This window comes from Taeniopygia guttata, chromosome 1A (assembly GCF_048771995.1).
Source record: "Taeniopygia guttata chromosome 1A, bTaeGut7.mat, whole genome shotgun sequence".
Lineage (NCBI taxonomy): Eukaryota > Metazoa > Chordata > Aves > Passeriformes > Estrildidae > Taeniopygia > Taeniopygia guttata.
The window spans coordinates 48,502,987-48,523,324 of record NC_133025.1 but is presented as its reverse complement, the minus strand read 5'-3'; the positions used below and the strand labels follow the sequence as shown (position 1 = coordinate 48,523,324).

General features: G+C 38.7%; 1 protein-coding gene across 3 annotated transcripts in view; it reads right to left on the bottom strand.

Moving 5' to 3' along the window:
* Positions 1 to 20,338, bottom strand: part of MRTFA (myocardin related transcription factor A) — a 95,084-nt gene that overhangs the window by 63,025 nt on the left and 11,721 nt on the right. For all 3 annotated transcript variants that reach the window (XM_072923386.1, XM_030262941.4, XM_072923387.1), the window contains exon 3: positions 13,675 to 13,936. In XM_072923386.1, the coding sequence (XP_072779487.1) occupies positions 13,675 to 13,719 (45 nt within the window). In that variant the 5' untranslated portion in view covers positions 13,720 to 13,936. The remainder of the gene's footprint in view (positions 1 to 13,674; positions 13,937 to 20,338) is intronic.

The window sequence follows — 20,338 nt, the reverse complement described above, 5'->3', positions numbered from 1 at the left end:
TGTCATTCTTGACACAAAAAAAAAGAAAGGAAAAAAGAAATGCATCCTTTCTATATTTAGTTTCAGTACAATCCTTCTCTCCTAGTTTGGCTAACACAACCACACTGTGATTTGCTTTCTCAATAGTTAATCACAGGGATAAAAGGTAGCAAAATGTTATGTTCAGATCTTTCATGAATGGAATAACTCACTAACGTGCAGCTTACAGCTGTGCACTCCTCTCCCCATGTCTTATTACAGCCAACCCAGAACTTTGTGCAGTTTGTAGCTCCTGCACAAAAATTTCCATATTTAAAGCTGACTTCAGGAACATCCCATTTGCTGCTTCGGAAAGAATTCCCCCTGCATGATGATGATGGAGCTCACATAGCTTTGTTCAGTCTTTGAATCACATGCAGGATTCTGGTTAAAAGCCAGTGAAGAGTCATTTTATCACTACTCAGAATATACACACCCGGGGAGCTGTACCAGCAACCGGGGAACTCTTTACACTCCCCAGGAACTTGCTACCTAGATACAAAAGGTTACATTTCCAAATGCCATAGATTCCAAACAGAAATCAAAAGTTCTATTTTTAAAGTAGTGATGATGCAAACTACAGAACCAGGAATGTTCTCCCCTCAGCTCCACCCTCCATCCAAAACCAAAATCCCAATTGTGTTGATTCAAGAGCTCATTGCAATCTTGAAATTCCAAGCTGGAGGGAGGGAGGAAGGAAGAAAAGGGAAGAAAAATAAAAGTTCTACTATTAAAACAAAACTAAATGCAAAAAACCTCACAACTACAAAAAGCTCTCATTAGAAGAGGAAAACAGCAAGGAAAAAAAAATCCTTGTAACTGATGCTTGAAAAAGACAAGATGAAGTTAGAAGGCATTTTACTGCATCAAGGAAAGGTCATTCCTCAGGTTCTAAAAGCCAATACTGAATTTCAAATCTATTTAAAACAGGAATGAGAACATCAACCACATACTGCAGCTCTGACATTTGTGATTGCTGAAAGAGCTGAGGAGGGGTACATATCCCTTTTAAGAATACACAGATATGCTGTCTGTCCCCTTCCTTCCCATTAAAAGCAGTTTAGCAACTGACATCCCTAAAGCACTTCAACTTAAATCCTGTAAAGAGGGAAGAAAGAATCTGGGAGTTGTGTTTTGAAAGAAAGAATGAAGGGATCAGCACTGCTTTTTCCTAAATTGAATTTAATATAACCCTAATCTGCTAAAGTAGCTCAAAAATCCAACTTTTCCCCAGAAAATACGGGAAGTTTTGCATTTGATTCAAAATAACACTAATTTTTAGCTGAAAGAATTGTTCCTTTTTCAGAACCAGCTGGATACAAAGCAAATTAGACCACAGAAGTCAAGTTTTATCCACTACAGAGAACTAAATTATTTCTGTGCTCATTAACAGTGCTGACTTCACAACAGCTCTGCTTTTGTTCTCTAAATATGCATGGAAAAAACACTCTTTTTCATCTAAACCAAACTTCTGACAGTTTAGAACCACCTACTTTTGGGTTTGCATACCTGTCTTGATATCTAATAGACTAAGATTTTTTTCAGCAGGTCAACAGAACAAACATATCAAAACCCAAAGATGCTATTCAATAGGCTACCCTACACTGAACAATCTTATTTTTCTCAGTATACTCACAGAAAGAAGATCAAAATGGGACAATTATTAACGTTCAATATATACCAAGACAGTGCAAACAACATTGTTGTGCACTGAAACAAACCAAAGCTACCCAGAACAGTAAACAAAGGTTTTAAGTAGAACAAACCATAAGGAAATAAAATTCATTAACAGAAGTAGCCATTTGTCCAAGTGCTAACATCCATTAATTCTGGCAATGCACTGTTAGACTCCACATGACCCTAAGAAGCCATAATTCTTCTCCATCCATGCAAAACGTTGGGAAAAAACTGCCTGAAATTTAGGGTTTCTCAATTCTGGCTGATTGCACCTCTATGTGTACTGCACACACACTTCTGCCCAGCCACCTGCTAAAAGCCATAAAAAGGAATTTGTGACAAAAACTATTTTTAATTAAAAAAAAAAGGTGAAGTTATATTTGAAAGTTTGTATTTGTTATTTAAACACAGAACTTGCACATAGAAGACAGCAGCACACCCAAGATTCCTGAGATTTCCCCCAGTTGCATGAGTCCCTCATATGGCTGTTCAAAAACATTTATGTGTTACTAAGTTGTAGACTGTGTCCAAAATAAAGTATGCTTCTAGCACTCTTGCCTCTCCATTAAAAAAAAGGAAAAGAAAATACAATATTCATTGCTTATTCCTTCAGTGGCAAGTCTGTTACAAAGCCATGTAACAACAAAAACTATTTAGTCCATATCCTGACTGAAAAGTGACCAACAGCAAAAGAATTTGCAAGATCTCTATATGGGCTAATTAGATAATGAAACAAATAACAAAAGGTTTCAGGTGAACAAAAAAAGAGACCACATAGGGAGATTAGGTTGAAGTAGATAATGGGAAGGAAACAGCAAGCTTTTGGAATCATAACTATAAATATAAATACAAATTATACAGATGCTGAAAGAGTCAAGGCAGCAAAAAAGACCAAGCGACTCTTGGAGAAAAAAAAACACTAAAAGGAGACAACCCACCGCTAAGACCTTGGTACAGATGTGCACATCAGCTTCACTGTCAGCAGAATGAAAACACACAAACTGGCACAGGGCTGGTTCCAAAACTACACACTTGAAACTGAATGCGGAATTTCACCCCACTGTGTATGTCTGCTTTTTGAATGATTGGATCAGTAATATCAGTTCTTTAAATAAGTTTAGTAGTCTAATGAGATGTCAAATAGACCAGTTATGGTTTTTGTCTTATTTTTGCTTTTTTGGAATGTCTTTTCAGCTTGATTTTCACTTTTACTTTTTCCTTCTTCCACTGTCGCCAACCACCTGCATTGGTTTGTTTGCTCCTCCTTTTCAGTTTGACAGACGTTTTTAATTTTTCTCTGGTTAATACAATATGCACCTCACTGTTCATACTGTTCTTGCCTCAGTTATTCTTTGTTCTGAAGAAACAGACCCTCTCTGCTTAAGCTATTCTCCTCCCAGAAGAGTAAAGTTGTAATGTCCCTCTCAGTTCTTTCTCCAAAACATTAAGAATGTTTTCTCATCTTGAGCATCAAAGGAGTAGCTTTTCGTGTGCCTGCCAACATGGAATACAGACACTGTGTCCTGGGTCAGCAATGGCTTCAGATACTTCTGCTTCTTGAGTAGACTCCCATTAATACCCAAGCAGTAAATAAGCACAGCCTCATGAACTGCAGTCTTGAAGAACTTTTGGTCTATGGAGTGCAAGCTGTGTAAACTCTCTCAGGGTAAATTATTTGTCCAGCTTAGGCCATGGTTCTCCTATTTCTTCAGTGGATGTTGGGAAACTTTGAGGAGTTGACTGAGACAACTCTTTCCATCTTTCCAGTAGGACTTCTGAAGACGAACATCAGGACCAAGAAGATTTGAGAAGTCTTTCCTCAGCTAAGTAATTTTCCTCAATTCCTCATGATAGGTCTCAACAGACCAGAGATCCAATTTCAGCCTCTCAAGTCTCAAACAGTTTGCCCGACACACAACTACCTCACTAGGCCAAACAAGAGCAGCCACCACCACCATCTGAAGTCTCTAAATACTACAACTGAACAAATTGGCCTCATCATCAAGTAGGTGTTTTCCTTATCTAGAAGCTTGTAATACACTTCCATTATTCAAGACAGATCTTTAAAACTTACAATCCACATGTTCCTGTTGTCACATTCCATTTCCCCACCAATCTTGTGAATCTATTTACATAAACATTTGCCTGCCCTTGCTTAAGATTTTCCCAGCAGTGGTTGATCCAGAAAAGAAGAGAGTGTCTGCTGATGGAAGAGGTGCAATAAACCTGTATCCCCCATTAGGTAAACTACACTTGCCAGGAAATTGCCTCAACATTACAGAACACCACTGCATAATCCAAGACTAGGTATGGGGACTTAAGCAAAAACTCCATACAAATACTCCTTAGTGGGAGAAACACTCACCCTCAGAATTGAAGTGAAAGCTTCAGAAGTTACCATAATTTGGAGGAGACAAGAAACACAGCCACACAAAGTTTTGAGGAAAAGCAATACTAATAGGAAGGCAGTTTTCCTAATTTCAACAAGTGTTACTTTATTATGTCAGCTTCCTGAGAATATAATGCACAAACTCAGTTACAAGAACCCTGAAATAAAAATTTCACAGCTGTTCTTTGTTGGGGGGGGGGGAGGGGGGAATTTAAAACTAATTAGAAACAAAGCATGTTAAAGTCAACATATTTTTCAGGCCTTCACATAAGAGCTTTCTTCCCAAAAAAGCCAGATTAGATACTATCCTGCCATATGCATCCACAATACCATACACCTTGTTAGTGTCTAAACCCTACCTCCAAAATTCACAGATTGCAAGAGTACAACAGAGGAGTGATGTGTTATGTACAAACCCTCTTCTGAAGTGAGACAAACACTACATAAAATGTAGGCCTGTCTTTCCTGTCTACAACAGGAGATACAAAATAACCATACTTTAGTTCTCTAAATAACAAAGACTATGTCAGGGCTATAAAATAAAGGTCATACAGGATCTTTATAGACATAAAAATCCTCACATATATTTTAAAAACACACAAAATTGAGTAACGGAAATTAACATGGTCAATTATGGAAAAAAAAACTAAAAAAGAAAATAAAAAAGAAAATAACCAAACAAAACATAGCAATTTTGGCACCAATTCTGGGGGAAAAATTAAACTAAGAAATTGTTTTACTTGTCTTTTTCCCAGTCATTACTTAAGAAAATGAAAAAGCATTTGACTTTCAGGAACAAGTCAGTCTTCAATCTTTTGGCATTACCTATGTGCAGCTTTTCAGACAATGCTGCCCAATAGATTAAAAGGACACAAACCCAAACTCCTAGGCTACTACAAGCTTGTGGTCAAATTTTACCAAGTCTCTGTTCCCATCCACAGAGCAAAGGCCATACATATCTATAGATGTATTTATTTTCATGACTACATCATGTCCTAGAGCCTCAGATAAAAACACCCTACAGAAGTATCTCATGCTCCTATTAACATATAATTCTAATTCAAGCATGGCTTACATGTGAGAAATGCAACCCTGTACATATCTAAGGGGTAAGCACAGAATCACCAGAAGGTCACAGTACTTACAAATGAATCACGTCAACAAAATACCACTGTCATTCTCAAGGAAAAGACTTTCAAGACATAAAACAAATATTGGAAAGTTTCTAATACAAGTTTTGCCCAAACTACACAATTTTAAATCCCTCCAAAGTATCAAGAATATGTTTAATCAGAAAATAAATAACAGCAAAAACACATAAATCAGTCAAAAGCTAAATGGAGGAACAAGTCATTGGAACAAGTCTTAGCTTTCACTGGAATTTTGTAGGCTTCACGTAAATTTAACACTGGATACCAACAAGGGAAGAAAAGAGAGATAATTTTATCTCTGATGAAGCTCTAAATTGAACAGTACTTAAATTCCAAAATGTACTCATCTGCAACCTGTACATGAAATCACCACAGTTCTCTAATTTGTCTATCTGAAGTCATACAGCCTCCTGGCACTTCCTATATAGTTCAGCAACCATGATTCACTAGCAAAAATTAACCACAGGATATGTTTGGAGTGGTACCTGATTGGAGTGTTGTCATCTGCATTTCTGGTTCCAGCAGTGTCATGTTGATTCTCTTCTCAACAGTTAAAAGCCCTTAAAGACCCCTCTTTGTATAGACAGAGATATGTTAAAGAAAAAAAATAATTCAAGAGGACCTCTCAACTTTAAACTCATTCAAAACTTGCAAGACATTCTCATTCTTATATCAGAAAACTGTGCCTAGTGAGAAAACTCAAGTCTTTCAATATGCAGTCCTCTGTTTATTCACTACAGGCAAGTTGGAACAGCCCAAGATCAAATTACTGCTAGGAGAAAAATGAATACTCCAAGGGAGAGCAAGATGTGAAGTTTGCAGAAGTAAGGTCCGCCCCTTGATGCTCTGTAAGTTGAAGGGAGGGGGGAGGAAGGGGTCAGAGACACCAGAACTGGCAGTTTTCCCCCTTTTATAAGAGGATGATGACGTCTTGGGTAGACTTGCAATCCCCTAAGGGGCTCTGCTGATGAGGCAATTTCGTTCCAAGGACAAGGAGACCCAGTGTTAACATAAACATGCAGATATCCTCAGCTTTGAAACAACATGGCCAAAGACATATACATCCTGCTCACAGATCAGTCACTTTTCTTCAGTCTTTGCCAGTCCTCTTTCTCAATAACTAAACTACTCCCCTAATCAACTCCCCTTGTTGATCACTAAACCTGAGCTACCCAGCCTGTTTCTTAAAAACAAAAAACCTGCCCTCTGTCATTCAGATGCACCCTGGATCACTCCCTCCATCTAACTAGTCCAGGCGTTAAAAAATCAGTCTTGTTTCCCACATCCACATGATCAGTTTCAGATTATTTGGCATAGTGGACAGAAATTTTACAGTCACGGATTTATTGAGTAAAAGATAAAAATAGAATTAAGTCTTTCCTCTCTAGATGATTCTAGCTCCCAACAGAAAGGAAATTCAGTCTCGGTCTCTAAAGAGTCTCAAGTAATTTGCCCAACAGATAATTTAATTATCTTAACAAACTAATTCAAACACTTCTGTCCCCAGAGCATCATTCCCTTATTCCCCATCTTTCTGCAAGGCTCATCATCGCTTCTCTTCAGGTCATCTAAGTAAGTAACTGCATATATTTGCACCAAGCCCTAAAATATATTGAGCTGTGCACATCTAAGATACAGATGAATGTTTAGATTTTAAATCCCTTTTTAGCAAGTCAGCATCCCTGTCCTGTCACAACAGTATGCATAAAAATGAGTAGTTAGGTGTGCAAAACTGCTTAAACCCTATTTTCTGACCCCTCTAACATGAAATAACTTCAGGACTTCTCTACCATTAAGATACAAGAACTCCCCGACAGCTAAGGGAAGAGCATGGCAGGTTTTAGCAGCATATCTTTCTTCCCACACACAAACACACCTGGAGCTTTAAAGGAGGCAGGAAAAACACATTTAGCTGCTTTAAACAATGCAGGAAACTCCCTTAAAGTGATGATATTGTAGTATGTATCTGGTTTTCACACTCCGTACAGTAGTAGTGTGTTGTAAAAGGACAAGAATCAGTTCATTTGGGTTTCCCTCATACTCAAAAGTCACCTTTGCAGTCCTACATCTGCGGCCAGAGTAGGCAAAAATTGCTGGCCTAAAATGTTCCTTCTTGCTACGCAATATTTATGAAAAGGAACTGCAGCAGTGCACTGTATCCTGAGCATTCAGAGACACTAGTGACACAAGTAACTCACTTTGCCACCTACTCTGAATATTCATATGCATCATAAATAAAGGAAACATCCACTTTTAGCAGAAGGTATGCTTGTTTTTGTTGTAATACATGGAAATATAAGAGGAAGCAGTATGACCCAAGTGGAAAGGAAATATTTCCTACAGTTTCCAGGAAAATCACTTAACTCTCTGAAGTATGCACGTGTGCCCTGTCGGTGATCACAAAGAGGCAGATGAAATTTAAAACATAAAGCAGGATGTTGCTCATTTGACCAGCAAGAAAGATGAAGACTGCACTACCAGATGTATTCCAACAGATTCCTTCATTATACTTCGTGGCAATGTATTGATCGTGGCAGGGGCAGAGCTACAGCTCCAGAAGTGGCTGATAGTATTCCAATAAAAGTGAGTTATAGAAAGCCACATGTTACAGAAGCAGCAAAGTTCCCAATGCTAGGATTCAGCTGGCTAAGCACTAATAGCAACTGATTATTGTGAAATAATCTTTCCTTCGTGAAGCAGCCACTCTCTTTTTAAGTAGAGCACATTGAAAATCCTGCTGAATGGCATTCTCCCTTCAAAGAGTCAGGCTTCCTTTCCCCATTACTGCCCTTAACACTCAAAACAGCAAAACCAGCAACAGAAGTCCTTACACAGACAAAACAGCTGCCCAGATCTGGGCCTGACTTGTTTAGCAAGCAGTTTAAATTCATGAAAAAGGGATGCTTTTTAAATAGCTATCAAATTGTATGTCCAACATTCATCCAGCAGCCCTGAACCTTGAAACCTCAAAGGCAAACTGAAGTAAGAGAGAAACTAGAAAGGAAAATAGAAGGGAGAGCAATATTATGAGCCAGTGATTGTAGAAGGGTGTTAGTCTTGTTTCAAAAACTTTTTTGAAAGCTAACTTGTTAAAGCCACTACAATAAAGCTGCCTTTGGCATTACTCTTTCCAGCTCAACTATTCCCCCATTACTATTTAAAAGTTTGTTTAAAATACTTCAAGGAGATTACTCCTTCTCAGTTGTTTGGTAGCTCCCATCAGTAACAGGCCAGTCATTTCTGTCATGCTCTGGATCTCATAGCTCTATCAGAAACTTTCAGACAGCATGCTAAATTTATGGTCTCCTGGGACACAAAGTCTTGTAGCACAAATCTATCCAAGACAGACTGGTTGTTTTTGTTCTAATAACCATTCCCCTTACTCTCACACAAGAGAAAACAGCAAGCCTCACTGGAATGTGTGTGAAGGACAGATCAGAGAAAGCTATATATTTCCTGTCTTGGTCCTTTTGCTACAATACAGACTTAATCTTCCTCACATCTAAGTTCTGGATGAGACAGTAACAACCACTTGGTAATTAAACATAACTGAGTCTCCAGAAGGCAGTCATATACTAGGAAAAAAAAACAAAAACAAAAAAAAAAAAAAAAAAAAAAAAAAAACCAAAAAAACCCAAAAAAAAAAACAAAACACCACAACACCAGACCTCAAAAACTGAGAAAATTTCAGAATACTCTCATCTCTTTAAAGCCCTTTCTCTGGACAAAATATCATCCTTGTTTATAAGTAATCATGCCTAGCTTCTCAAATGAGCTCATGAGTCACATAATTTACTTTTTTAAATGACAGTTTATGACATGATTTTAAGAAAACATTGTTTTGTTTTTTAAGTCAGAATAACAGGAAGACAATAATAAAATTTGCAAACTCCTTATAGTAAGTTCTCTTTGAAATATTTGAATCTAACTGTATTCAGTGTAATGAATTCAAACTGGGAAATAGAGAGCAGAGGAGGGAGATAGGAATGTACAGCCTTATAAAAGAATTACAGGAGCAAATCACCTACAAAATTATTTAAAATAAAATAAGATGCCCTAATACTCATGTATTTTAATAGTAAATGGGCATAAGAAGACAGGCACTAAATTAGGTCTTTAGAACCATTTTAAACATTCAGCTCTGCGATTTCTGAATATAATCACCAACAGCTTACATAGCAACTACTTATCCCATGCTTTGTACAGCTGTTAGTGGAGTACCTTCCCATACCTAAAGAACATGCCTTTTATATTACTTGAGTCATACTGAAATTCCACACATTCCAACTAGAATCTCTTCCCCTAACACATACGGTACTTTGTAGAAGGCATCCCAGATCAAGTAAGCCCCAAACACGGGCAAGCTGGTGCAAGCTCCCTCCAAAGCAGCAATCATAAAATACAACAGTTCATTGGAAAGAATGTTACCTCATCTTAAACAACTCCACAGTGAGAAGAAACGAGGAATGTCAGAGGATTCTAACACAACGTTTTTATGTTAGAAACATTGAATAAACATTAATAACTCATCTGGAGAAGAGAGGATCAGTAAGCTAGTAGAGCAACTATCACAATTTCAAATGAAAGTTAAGGAGAAGGGGACTTTTTTTTTTTAGAAATTATCAAGCTACCTAAGATACGTATATTTATCACCTAGTGGGTTTTCTCTCTTTTTGTCTTTTTTAATTTTTTTTTTCTTTTTTTGTAAATGCATTCATCAAGGACCTGCTCTAACCCTGCCCTAAAGGCTGGGATAACTTATTTTGGCATCTTAGTACAGGTGACTGAGAAAAATCAAGATATACCAAAGAGCTGAAGATGACTCCATAATGGCTTTTTTCTAGCTTGCGTGATAATAAATGAGTCAGTCACAGGTGTCCTGGTTCAGGACAACAGGTAATCTCTTATAGTTAAAGAAAGTTGAGGCCTTGATGAACATGGGTAGAAAAGAAGAAGGAATGTAAATCTGGGGTAGAAAACTCACTCTGAAGCACAAATTAAATAACTACACCTTAAATGCCCCATTAAGCTTGACATCTGAACAGAGCTTAATAATTGTGTCAAAACAATTTACTAACACCTTACCACATAAAGTTTCCTTCCACTGAAGTGACAAAAAATTGTTTCCTAGCTCCCCATTCAAATGCTTCATACTGGAATTCTATATCCTTAATATCTTTTATTGCACTTTAATTGTGTAACTTTACAGCAGCTGTTCAGTCAAGCTGTTCATGATCTTTACACCCATGTGTCCAGGTGTGCCTATCCTTCCAGAGGAACATGTAGCTGTGGTAAGGGAAAATATGAAGAGAAGTATGGATCTGAAACCAACCAAAACCAACAAGAAAAGCCCCAGAAACTGCATCTGGCTTCTCTTCAGTTCTAAGAGAAGGAAAAAAAAAAATTAAAGGAATCTGCTGTCCTAAGATATATGGCAGCATGTGTATACAGGACTGCCCTCCCAGTTTTCTCATGGGATACATAATTCCATGATGCTTCACAAGCCAAAGAAGCTTCTATTTTAACTCAGCTAATAGTTTATGTTCCAGAACCACATCTGTCACAACAAACACGGTACAAACCCATGTAATACTCTTCTACAGATACCCACAGATAAGCCAAGTCTGTTTAGCAAAAGCTACAGAAAGAGTTAATCTGTTAGAAACTCTCAGCATAAGTAGTTAGTTCGGCTGTGAGTCAGCAGTGCCTGTCTAGAACTGCAAACAGGAGACCCTTTGACACAGATAGGCAGCTTCCAGCAAGTCTCTTACTTACCATCTCCTCCCCTCCCACTGCCACTCAGCTTGAATCTTCCTCATACCTCGAATTTGGCAAGTTGTCACAGAAGCGGTTTCACGGAACGAGATATGTTCTACAACCACTTTGGATTGCTCAAATGTTTAAGCAGATTGCCATCTCAACTGGCAGCTCATCTCTGCACTTTTTTAACATTTTTGAAACTGAGGACACAACAAAGATACACCACATTTAAGAAAGGAGTTTTAACAAGCTCAACAGCTTTCAACAGCTGTGCAATCTCCACCCCAAGATAACAGAAGTTCCCATTTGAAGGAAGACATTTATTAACTCAAAATGCATCAGCTAAATTTCTTAACAGCTCACTAAATTTCTTAGCAGCCCACTAAACCAAGTGTTCTTTTATGCTCTGACAGTTCGCAAATAACCGTATTTCAACAGCACTTGTCATTCCCATAATACTTTAATGAATGTACACATAAACAACACATATCAAAATACTGCAGCCTAGGACAAGAGAGCATTGTGTACCTCCTGTGTACCTCCAAAGATAAGGAATATTCAGATAATCTAGCTCAGGTACTTTGGACTTTATGCCTCGCCTGAAAAACTGCCCCTCCAGCAGTAAAATTCCCACTGTTGTGCTAAGCCCTGATAAAGAATCAGCTCTGAAGAGGCCCAAATAATGAGTCATTTCCGGGAATATCCTAATTTTATTTGACAAAAGATAGGGGCAGAGGTGCTCTTTTTCAAATACTTTAAAAGTACAGCTCTGTTTTACCTGTTCCAGTCAAGCAGAGTTGCAGCCCACAATGATACCGCTTCAAAGCTGAGTCCATAAAAATAACATTACTCAGATAGAGGAAAACCATCTATTTCTGTTAAATATTCCTGAAGTACCAATTTTTAAACTTATCCGAACAACTGAATCCTGTAAAGACTTTCGTTCCTGTGCCAGAATATCCTTTCCTGGGACTATAACAATACCATTCAAAGTGCTGCCACAAGTTTCATTTTTTCTGAAAGGTACTCTTATCTGTTCCCAGCAGTAGTATCCTTTTCCCAGTGGCATCAAAAATAATCTGCTTCCTCCCACTTCAGGACCCTTGATCATGTCTTATTGGCTAAGAGAAGAACCCTGCTTCCAGACAAATCATAATGTCACCAGCTGTCAGGTGCTGGAAACAAATGCTCATATGCTTTTCCCATGTTCCAGCTCTCTATCAGTTTTACTACGATCTCAATTAAATACCATTTGAAATCTCTCCTTGCTTTCATAACCATAAAATGCCCAAGTCCACCACTAGTTGAGAGATGCTTAGATTACAGTCTACCTTGCTGACTGACATTCCAATTTTCTTCTATTTACCATCACTATTTATCTCCATCTATTGTATTTTATTTTAGAAGACTGTAAACATAAGGGACAAAAATTTTTTTCTTCTGTTATTGTCATTTCTATCTTCTCCATTTTTTTGTAAACATAACTGCGATCACATAATGATGGCATAACATATATAAATGAAGAAACTCCTTTTAATCTCCTAAACACCCAACACTTTGGATTTAAGTTAATCAATTCTTCCAAATTGCAAAATATCGATACACCATTCAGAAAAATGCATGGTCATTTTCTAGATATAAAGATCTAGATGTTAAGTGAGGTACCCCTTCAATCCAAATTACTGTCCTTCAGTGCACATATTCTAAATCACTTAACCATAAGCATTATGTTTTGGCTATAAAGCCACTCTAGAGCTCCCCAGCATTTCTCATGTGCTGTGTCATGCAACTCCATCATGTCTAACACTAAGGCACACAGGACTCGACCACACTCAAATCCACAGTACCCTGCACGTGATAGTATGAATTCAGACTGCAGTAAGGCCCTTATACCACCAAGATATACCCCAGAAGATGGAGTGAAGGGAGATCACCAAAAGGAATTCACAAACAGAAACCACCGCTTATCAAATGGTTTCATCACTCTCACAGGATGAGGCTGAACATGCAAAGGCTTTCAAGGCAGCCTGGTGATCCTGAGCTTCAGACAGTTAACAGCCTTCCAAAGCCAAGAATTCTGGTCACTGAGTAGCCTTGTATTTTGCCACTATATTGTAACCCACTATATAGTTGCCCATAAGATACCTGCAAGTTGATAGACATGCAGGTATTCTCACTCTAGGATCAGAAGGCCTACTGGAACACCTAATTTTCAACTCTAGATCTTGCTTCTCCTTCCAGGAAGTCTGAAAGAACCTTTCAGACATTTGCAGTGAGAAAGTTACTCATCCTTGGCAAGTGCAGACCAAAGTGACAAAAAAAAAAATCTACAGATGGCTACAGTCTGAAGGTGAGCTAAGACTTCCTCTGACTGACTGTCTCAGTTTTGCACAACCTAGTCACCACAAAGTACAGGGAAGCTTTTTCTGGTTTTCACCTAAAATAATAACATAAAGCATTTATCGCTGGAGCTCTGTGGACCTTCCAAAGCCACTAACATCAATCCTTCCAACTGAACAGTGTAAGTACATTTTGTGAACTCTGGATCATTAGTTTTTCCTACCAAAAAAAAAACATAGTGAAAAGCAATAGAAAGCAGACCTGTTATCAGAACATCTACTGTGACACCATCATTTGGTGAGGACACTACATGAGACAGGAGCACGCTGTACCACTTACCATTCTTCCTTTCACTGAGTGGGGGGAGGTTGGGGTTCCGGCCATGATGGAGGCTGAGGGTCAGCTCGGGCTGCAGGGAGAGCTCCTGCAGCTCATTGGCAACAGCTTCGCTCTGCGGGCTGGGGGCCGCCGAAAGGGACACCAGCACCGGCTCATCGTCATTTTCGCCAGCCCCTCCTCCGTCCAGCCCATTTCCAGCAATGACGGAAGGGGGCAGGCACACCACCCCGGAGAAATCCACTTTGGCTTTCGTGATGGCAACCTGCAAGACAAAGCAGCAAAAAATAGACCATAAATCTCACATGAAAGCCTTAGCCATATGTCCAGTTCATCATGGTGTCCTCCATGCTATAGAGAAACAAATTGAGTTTGTGTGACCATCATCAATTGAAATCCAATGAAACTTGCTCAACTCAGCAGTTTAAAAACTTGAAAAAACCTCCAACAGCATCACCACAGAAACCACTGATGAAACTACAGATGATTATAATTTTCTTAGAAAGTATGAGAACATACTCAATTTTTGGTATTTTAGGAACCCAGTCTTGAGAAGAACAGATTGATTCACTCCAGTGAAGTCAGTCTATTTGGAACCTTGCTGAACTCTTGAATACTGCTTTTTATATCAACAATAGTGTTTTAACAACAGTCGATTTGAAATCCAGGCAGGTAAAGTAATCCTTCATAATAAACCTGGCAGGACAGCTGAGTACAACAAATGAGGATTTTCAGATAAAAATCAACTGTATTTCAAAAAATAATTTTTTGTTCCATTCTATCCTCTCCATTCACAATCAGTGAAAGTGAATAAAAGAAAAATATTCCACATAAACAAAAAAGCTTTTCTGTCTTAAACCTCAGCTACTGTAACCAAAATGTGCAACATACAAAGGGCTTTAACAAAATAAGTAATTTTAAAACGTTTTATTATATTTCCATAATTCTTTAAATAAGTATTCAAAAGCCGCTTCTTTGTTCAAATTAAAATTCTTTTCTGTTCAGTAATTTAAACAGAAACAAACCAGCTGTAAGTCTCCAGTGAAATGGTTACTGTGTCAACATTCAAACAATAACGGACGTTATACAAGGGCAATCATACTTGGTTTTGATTAATGAGGACGGAAGGCTCCTGCATGTTAGCATACTGCTGTTTCAACTTGGAAGACTCAGCTGCACTGTTGTAAAAGGTACTTGCAGACGCTAACCTTCAACTTCAAAAAGATGCAGGTAAAGCAAAGTCAAGACCATCAGGAAAATCCTCCAGAAACCAATCAAAAGCATAAACTGGAAACAAGGATTTTAGCAATACAGATTTTGTTAAGTACTCCTGACTTAACACTTATAATTAACCTGGATGAGTGTGACAACATCAACACATTAATAGCTGACGAAAGAGTTCAAATAGTCACTTTCCCCACTTGCATACTTCAGTTGATTAGCACCATTTGTTCTGTAATATCCAGAACAAAGTAATAAATGGTACAAAAATTTGTTTCAAAAATTTTGTCAGTGTACATTTAAGACAACAATACAAATTCACTGGTAATGAAGCCGTTATTTCATCCATGTTGTCATACATTCATTCCCAGGACCCTATGTCATGATCTGAAGAGAAGCAAAGAAAAGAAGGGTGGAGGAAAAAAACAGAAAACAACAAAAACCACCAACTGAAGCTGGTGCTTGTTAAAACTAAACAAATGAGGCCTTACTGTCATAAGAAGTATTTGCTTTTACTTCAGTTAACATCTGGCTGGAAAGTGCCTACTCCTTCCTTGATATTTTTCCTGTCCAAAGCAAACATGAAATCATATCTATTTGAAAGACTGTAACGGTAATCTGAAAAGAGAAAAAATTAGTATCATGCCCTTCTCTTAATAATGAATAGTGAAAACCTGAAAACACACACCCTTAAACCACAGACTTAAAAGAACGGAGTTTGGTACATTACAACAACCTTTGCAAAGGCTGGAAAGAGTTAAAACACAACTAATAACAGTTGGCCTCAGGCCCTGTCCCTGTAGGATGGGAGACCTGTGGAAAGGGGCTAAATGGCAGAGTAATTGCCCAGTCAGGAAGCTGGCTGGTAAGGGCTGCTGTCACCGAGTTAGAGGAGCCAAAGCCAATCTGCTTTATGGAAGGAGATGTACCAGAGACATTACACCTTGCCTAGTTCCACATGGTGATCAGATCATGCAGAAGCACAAGTGCAGCCAGGCCTGAAATCACAAACAGGTGACAGACATATCTAATATTCACCCCACAAGGATAGGGAACAGCATAATTCTCAGCCTTCCCTCCTCAACCTACCCTGGAAAAGAGATTTTCTTCCTCTTCTCAAAAGGGAAGAAAAACATGTCTCAAATATGCAAAATCTGCTCCAATTAGGTAAACAGCAAATGTCCTTAGGAACTTCGAACATACTGGATTTTCTTCTGAAGAGGAATTTATAATGTGCACAATGAACTAGGAAAATCACATTTCAAACCACTTTAACAACAGTGTTGTAAAATAGAATCTATGTCCCTAATCAGTATACTGACATTAGCCAGACTACTGAAACTGTATCATTTATGGAAAAGCAGGGTACCAAGCCACAGTAAAAGCAGTGCAGCAGAGCCAGCTACAGCACAAGGAGCAAGAGCACACACCCTTTTGCTATGTGACCTTGAGCAACACCACACCAAAGGGTGTTAACTGGTATTGCGATTATAAACCAGAGTTTCTCCATTAAATTGTCCAATGCAACTTCATCACAGCAGCTGGACTATCTAGAATTGCACCTGGACCTGCACATTTCCTAACTCATGCAGAAAAAAGACACAGATGGAAGGTATGTTAATCCTAGTTGGCACATCAGTCAGTGTTTGTCCCATATCAAAGGAACACAGCTTAAGCAAACCTTGGCTTGACACTATTTCTTGCTCTGCCACTATGTCCTGAATTGTGATGGAAGTGCTGCTTGTAGAGCCATACTGTGAACTGTATCAGAAAGCTGATTCAGCTGAAATGGAATTTTTCATCTGGATCAATTCCTCTATACAAGGCACAACTGAACCAGCATGGTACAGTGGAACACCACAACAAAATTTAAAAAAAGAAAAGATCAGTCAGTCTGGACAACAATTCTGTTAGTCCAAGTAGAGGAGCAGCTCAAAGGAAACAAAACTGGGATGAACCATTATGATCAATTAAAACACATTTGGTACGTCTGTCTTCTCCTTCCTCCACATCACCTCTCACTTCAGGCCAGCACAACACTCTGCAATGACACACAATAAACCAGGTAAAACTGGTAAAAGCCAGTCTTCTGGTTGACACTCCAGCTAAGTCGGGTCTCTGGTGCAGTTCCCTGTGCAGCATCATCAGCGCTTGTGCCAGCGCTTCACAAGGACAGAACCAGCTGATACCATCAGTACATCCAAACATCCAGCCTCTTCCAAGAGAACTCTTTTTCAGATCAGTGCCAAGTTTTGGTATGGAACACATCCCCACAATTAAAAAAAGAAAAGCCATCCAGTCCTCAAGACTACAATAAAAGCTATAATTGGATGAGTTTGATTTAAATATGTTCAATTACAAGTCTGATGAGGGCAGAGAGGGATTTGAAAGATGCTTTGAGGATTTATAAACATTCACGCTACAGTATTTGGAAGTCCTGTGAAAGACGTGGAATCCTTTTCTGCAAACCAACATAAGTCTGTTTCTAGACTTCCCAGACAGTTACATCACTCTGTAACTGTCATTGTAGAATGATCAATCAGATGGTTACACACATTAATATCTAGAACCTTATTAAAATTTTAAAATGTTTGTTTTCCTGTCATTTCCAACCAGACTAGAAATTTTCCCATAAAGAAATGTGCCGTGCCATGATCTTTCAGTGAGTCATCCAGAAGCTGATGGACAGTATTAACAGCTAGTATTTCTTATCCTCTATAAGGGTTTCAGAGTAAGTACTCTTTTATGGATTCGTATCTGTTGCCTTACCAGGCAAAAACTTTATATCATGGCATTTTTCTACTTTAACACCAGCTGCTTCTGGGACAAGAGTGGCTGTGATACCACAGATGTTCTACAGCAGCAACATCAGCTTAAGCAACCTCTAAGTTCTCCACTGTCCAGCTACTCAATTCTGTCCCTACACTGCCCCTTCTTTGACTGGGGAATCTATTTAGCTGAAAACCAGACCTTTTTTTTTTCCTGGGTATTCAGTAATATCACTTCCCCAGTCCATTGCTAACTACACGCATAGCTGTGTCACCACAGTGCATGCGTCCATACCCAACATAAATGCTGGATAGATTAAATCATTTAATAATACCTTAAGATGACTGCTACCAAAAGTAGCCATCCTGATTTCTTTTTTACTTCCTTGTGCCTTATTCTCCCTTAGGATAACCAAGTTTTTGTGTGGCTGGCTGTCAATCCAGATCAGCAACAGATGCAGATTACAACTAGTAGTGTGTGTGTGTGTTTGTGTGTGTGTGTGTGCATGACCAGGTCAAATGGAACACACATCAGTTCCTTGATCTGGTTCAGCCTGTGCTGGCTGACAGGAGGTGAGGAACAAGCAGGCTGGACTGCTCCTTTTGTTGGCACTGCCAGTTCAGTGTCTAACCAGAGGATGTGGTTCTATGATACAGCTAAATTGGCCTAAGCTGGCTCTTGACAACAGGGAAGGTCTTGGATGCATGCCTTTGTTGCTTCCCTGTGCCAACATTGGTGCTTATCTGTCCTTATGATGAGATGATTAATGGAGCTGAAATGACAGGAAAATAATCCTAATCCCTTCTCCCACTCCCAGTTTACCTTTCACTAGTTTACTGTTGGTCAGAGAGGTTTCCATTCTGTCTGTGTCTGTCTATTTTGTTTCCCTCTCACCTCATGGACTTTGAGCTATCCTTCAGTGATCCTGGATGAGCAGCTTTAACAAAAAAAAAGTTCTCTTAGTAATTCTGTCATATGGTAAATGTAAAGCAGAATACTGTTTTTACCAATGACTAAAATAATCAGGTTTCCTGTGTGTTTACTGTGATACGGTGTTGCAGTGGCAAGAGGATGCACTTAAACAGCTACGATTTAAAACAAGCTTCAGAGCAGTATAGTCTTTGTAGCTTGCAGGTTTGATAAAGGGAATATTTTTTAGAAATTCTTTATGGCTGTGGTTCTTAATCTTACACCTTGTGCAAAACTGACTCTGTCTTGTTTGTTTATCTGAAATTGAAGTGTTTAAATGTCTTCAGAAGTTAGAAATGGATAAAGATTAGTTATTATTTACAAGCAATATCCACTGTTTCTCTTGAGCAGATCTGTGTCCTCCTAGGTGTAATGGTTCATGCTTGCATTGTTGTGACAGCGGTTTTGTGTCTTATAGCAACATAACTTAAAAACTCCTGGCTCCTGAGAGCATGCTATTGCCCCTACATGATTTTGGGAATATTCACATACTCGTGGTATAATTAAGATCTTGACAGTCAGTATTTCAATGAACCAAGGACTATCACCCTTCCCATACATGAAAACTTAATAACCAGAGTAAAACATAGAGGAATTTTAACTGAAAATTAAAACATACAAGAAATTTTAAAATAAGTGACTAAAAATCAGAGAAGCACAGGGAAAAGAACACAAAACACATGCAATTCCCAAATCAAGAAAGGACACCTCTCTAAACAGATTTCCCTTGTTTGCATTATAGGACCAAGTTGCCAGGGCAATAGCAATTTCCTACTGATTAAAGAATTGCTAAGCAACCTCTAGCACCTAACAGCAACAGCATGTGTGTGCAGCTGGGCTATTTTGAGTAGACAGGGCATTTTTTTATTTTAAACTTATGAGCAACCTTCTGTTAAATTATCATGCCAACTGAAATCAGCCAGCCAAGAGGCAACCTTGGGGCAAAGAGGCTTTAAGTGGACAAAACTTTGAAATGAGTGAGAAGTCTGGAAGAGAATGCCATGACACATCCAAAAGCAACTATATCCCCCAGGTCATCACAAACTGAAGTAACCCAGGAGAAGTGAAGTTTACAGCAGGCGGAAGCAGAGGCTCTACATTAGCTTGAGAAGTTACAACAATCAGAACGAGAGATATCTCTAGATATCAAAGTCACCAACAGGAAGACCTACAAAGGTGTTATTTTATTTCCTGTCAGTCAGCTTAATTTAGGCATACATTAACTTAATGTTGGCAGAATTATTTCTCCAGTTAATTGAGAGCCAACATGATGACACTGCCCATAAAGAATATACAATAGAGTCAGCAGTGAGGCAAACATGACAGATTGTATCCTGGAAGAGGGGCAGTCTTGATGACTTCTTCAGGAACCACTAAGTTAAGAAGCTAAACTATGCAGACCACTAAAAAGAGGCCACCTTAGATTATGAATTTTATTTTAACACACACATTCCACATGCATTTGACTTCTGCAAAATTAATCTGTCATCAGCTTTCTTCACTTGCACAGTATTTGGCAGCAGGGATGGGCAGAGGGGCAAAAGCAGTCAAAAAGTAACCAAATTCATTCTGGATTAGAAGCAGTGATTCGGAGGTGTAAATTGTCCATGACCACAAGCCACTACACTGCATAGTCTGTATTATAAAGGCAAAGACTGTAACACATGGGAATGAAGACACTGGTAAAACACAGATGAGTACAACTTTA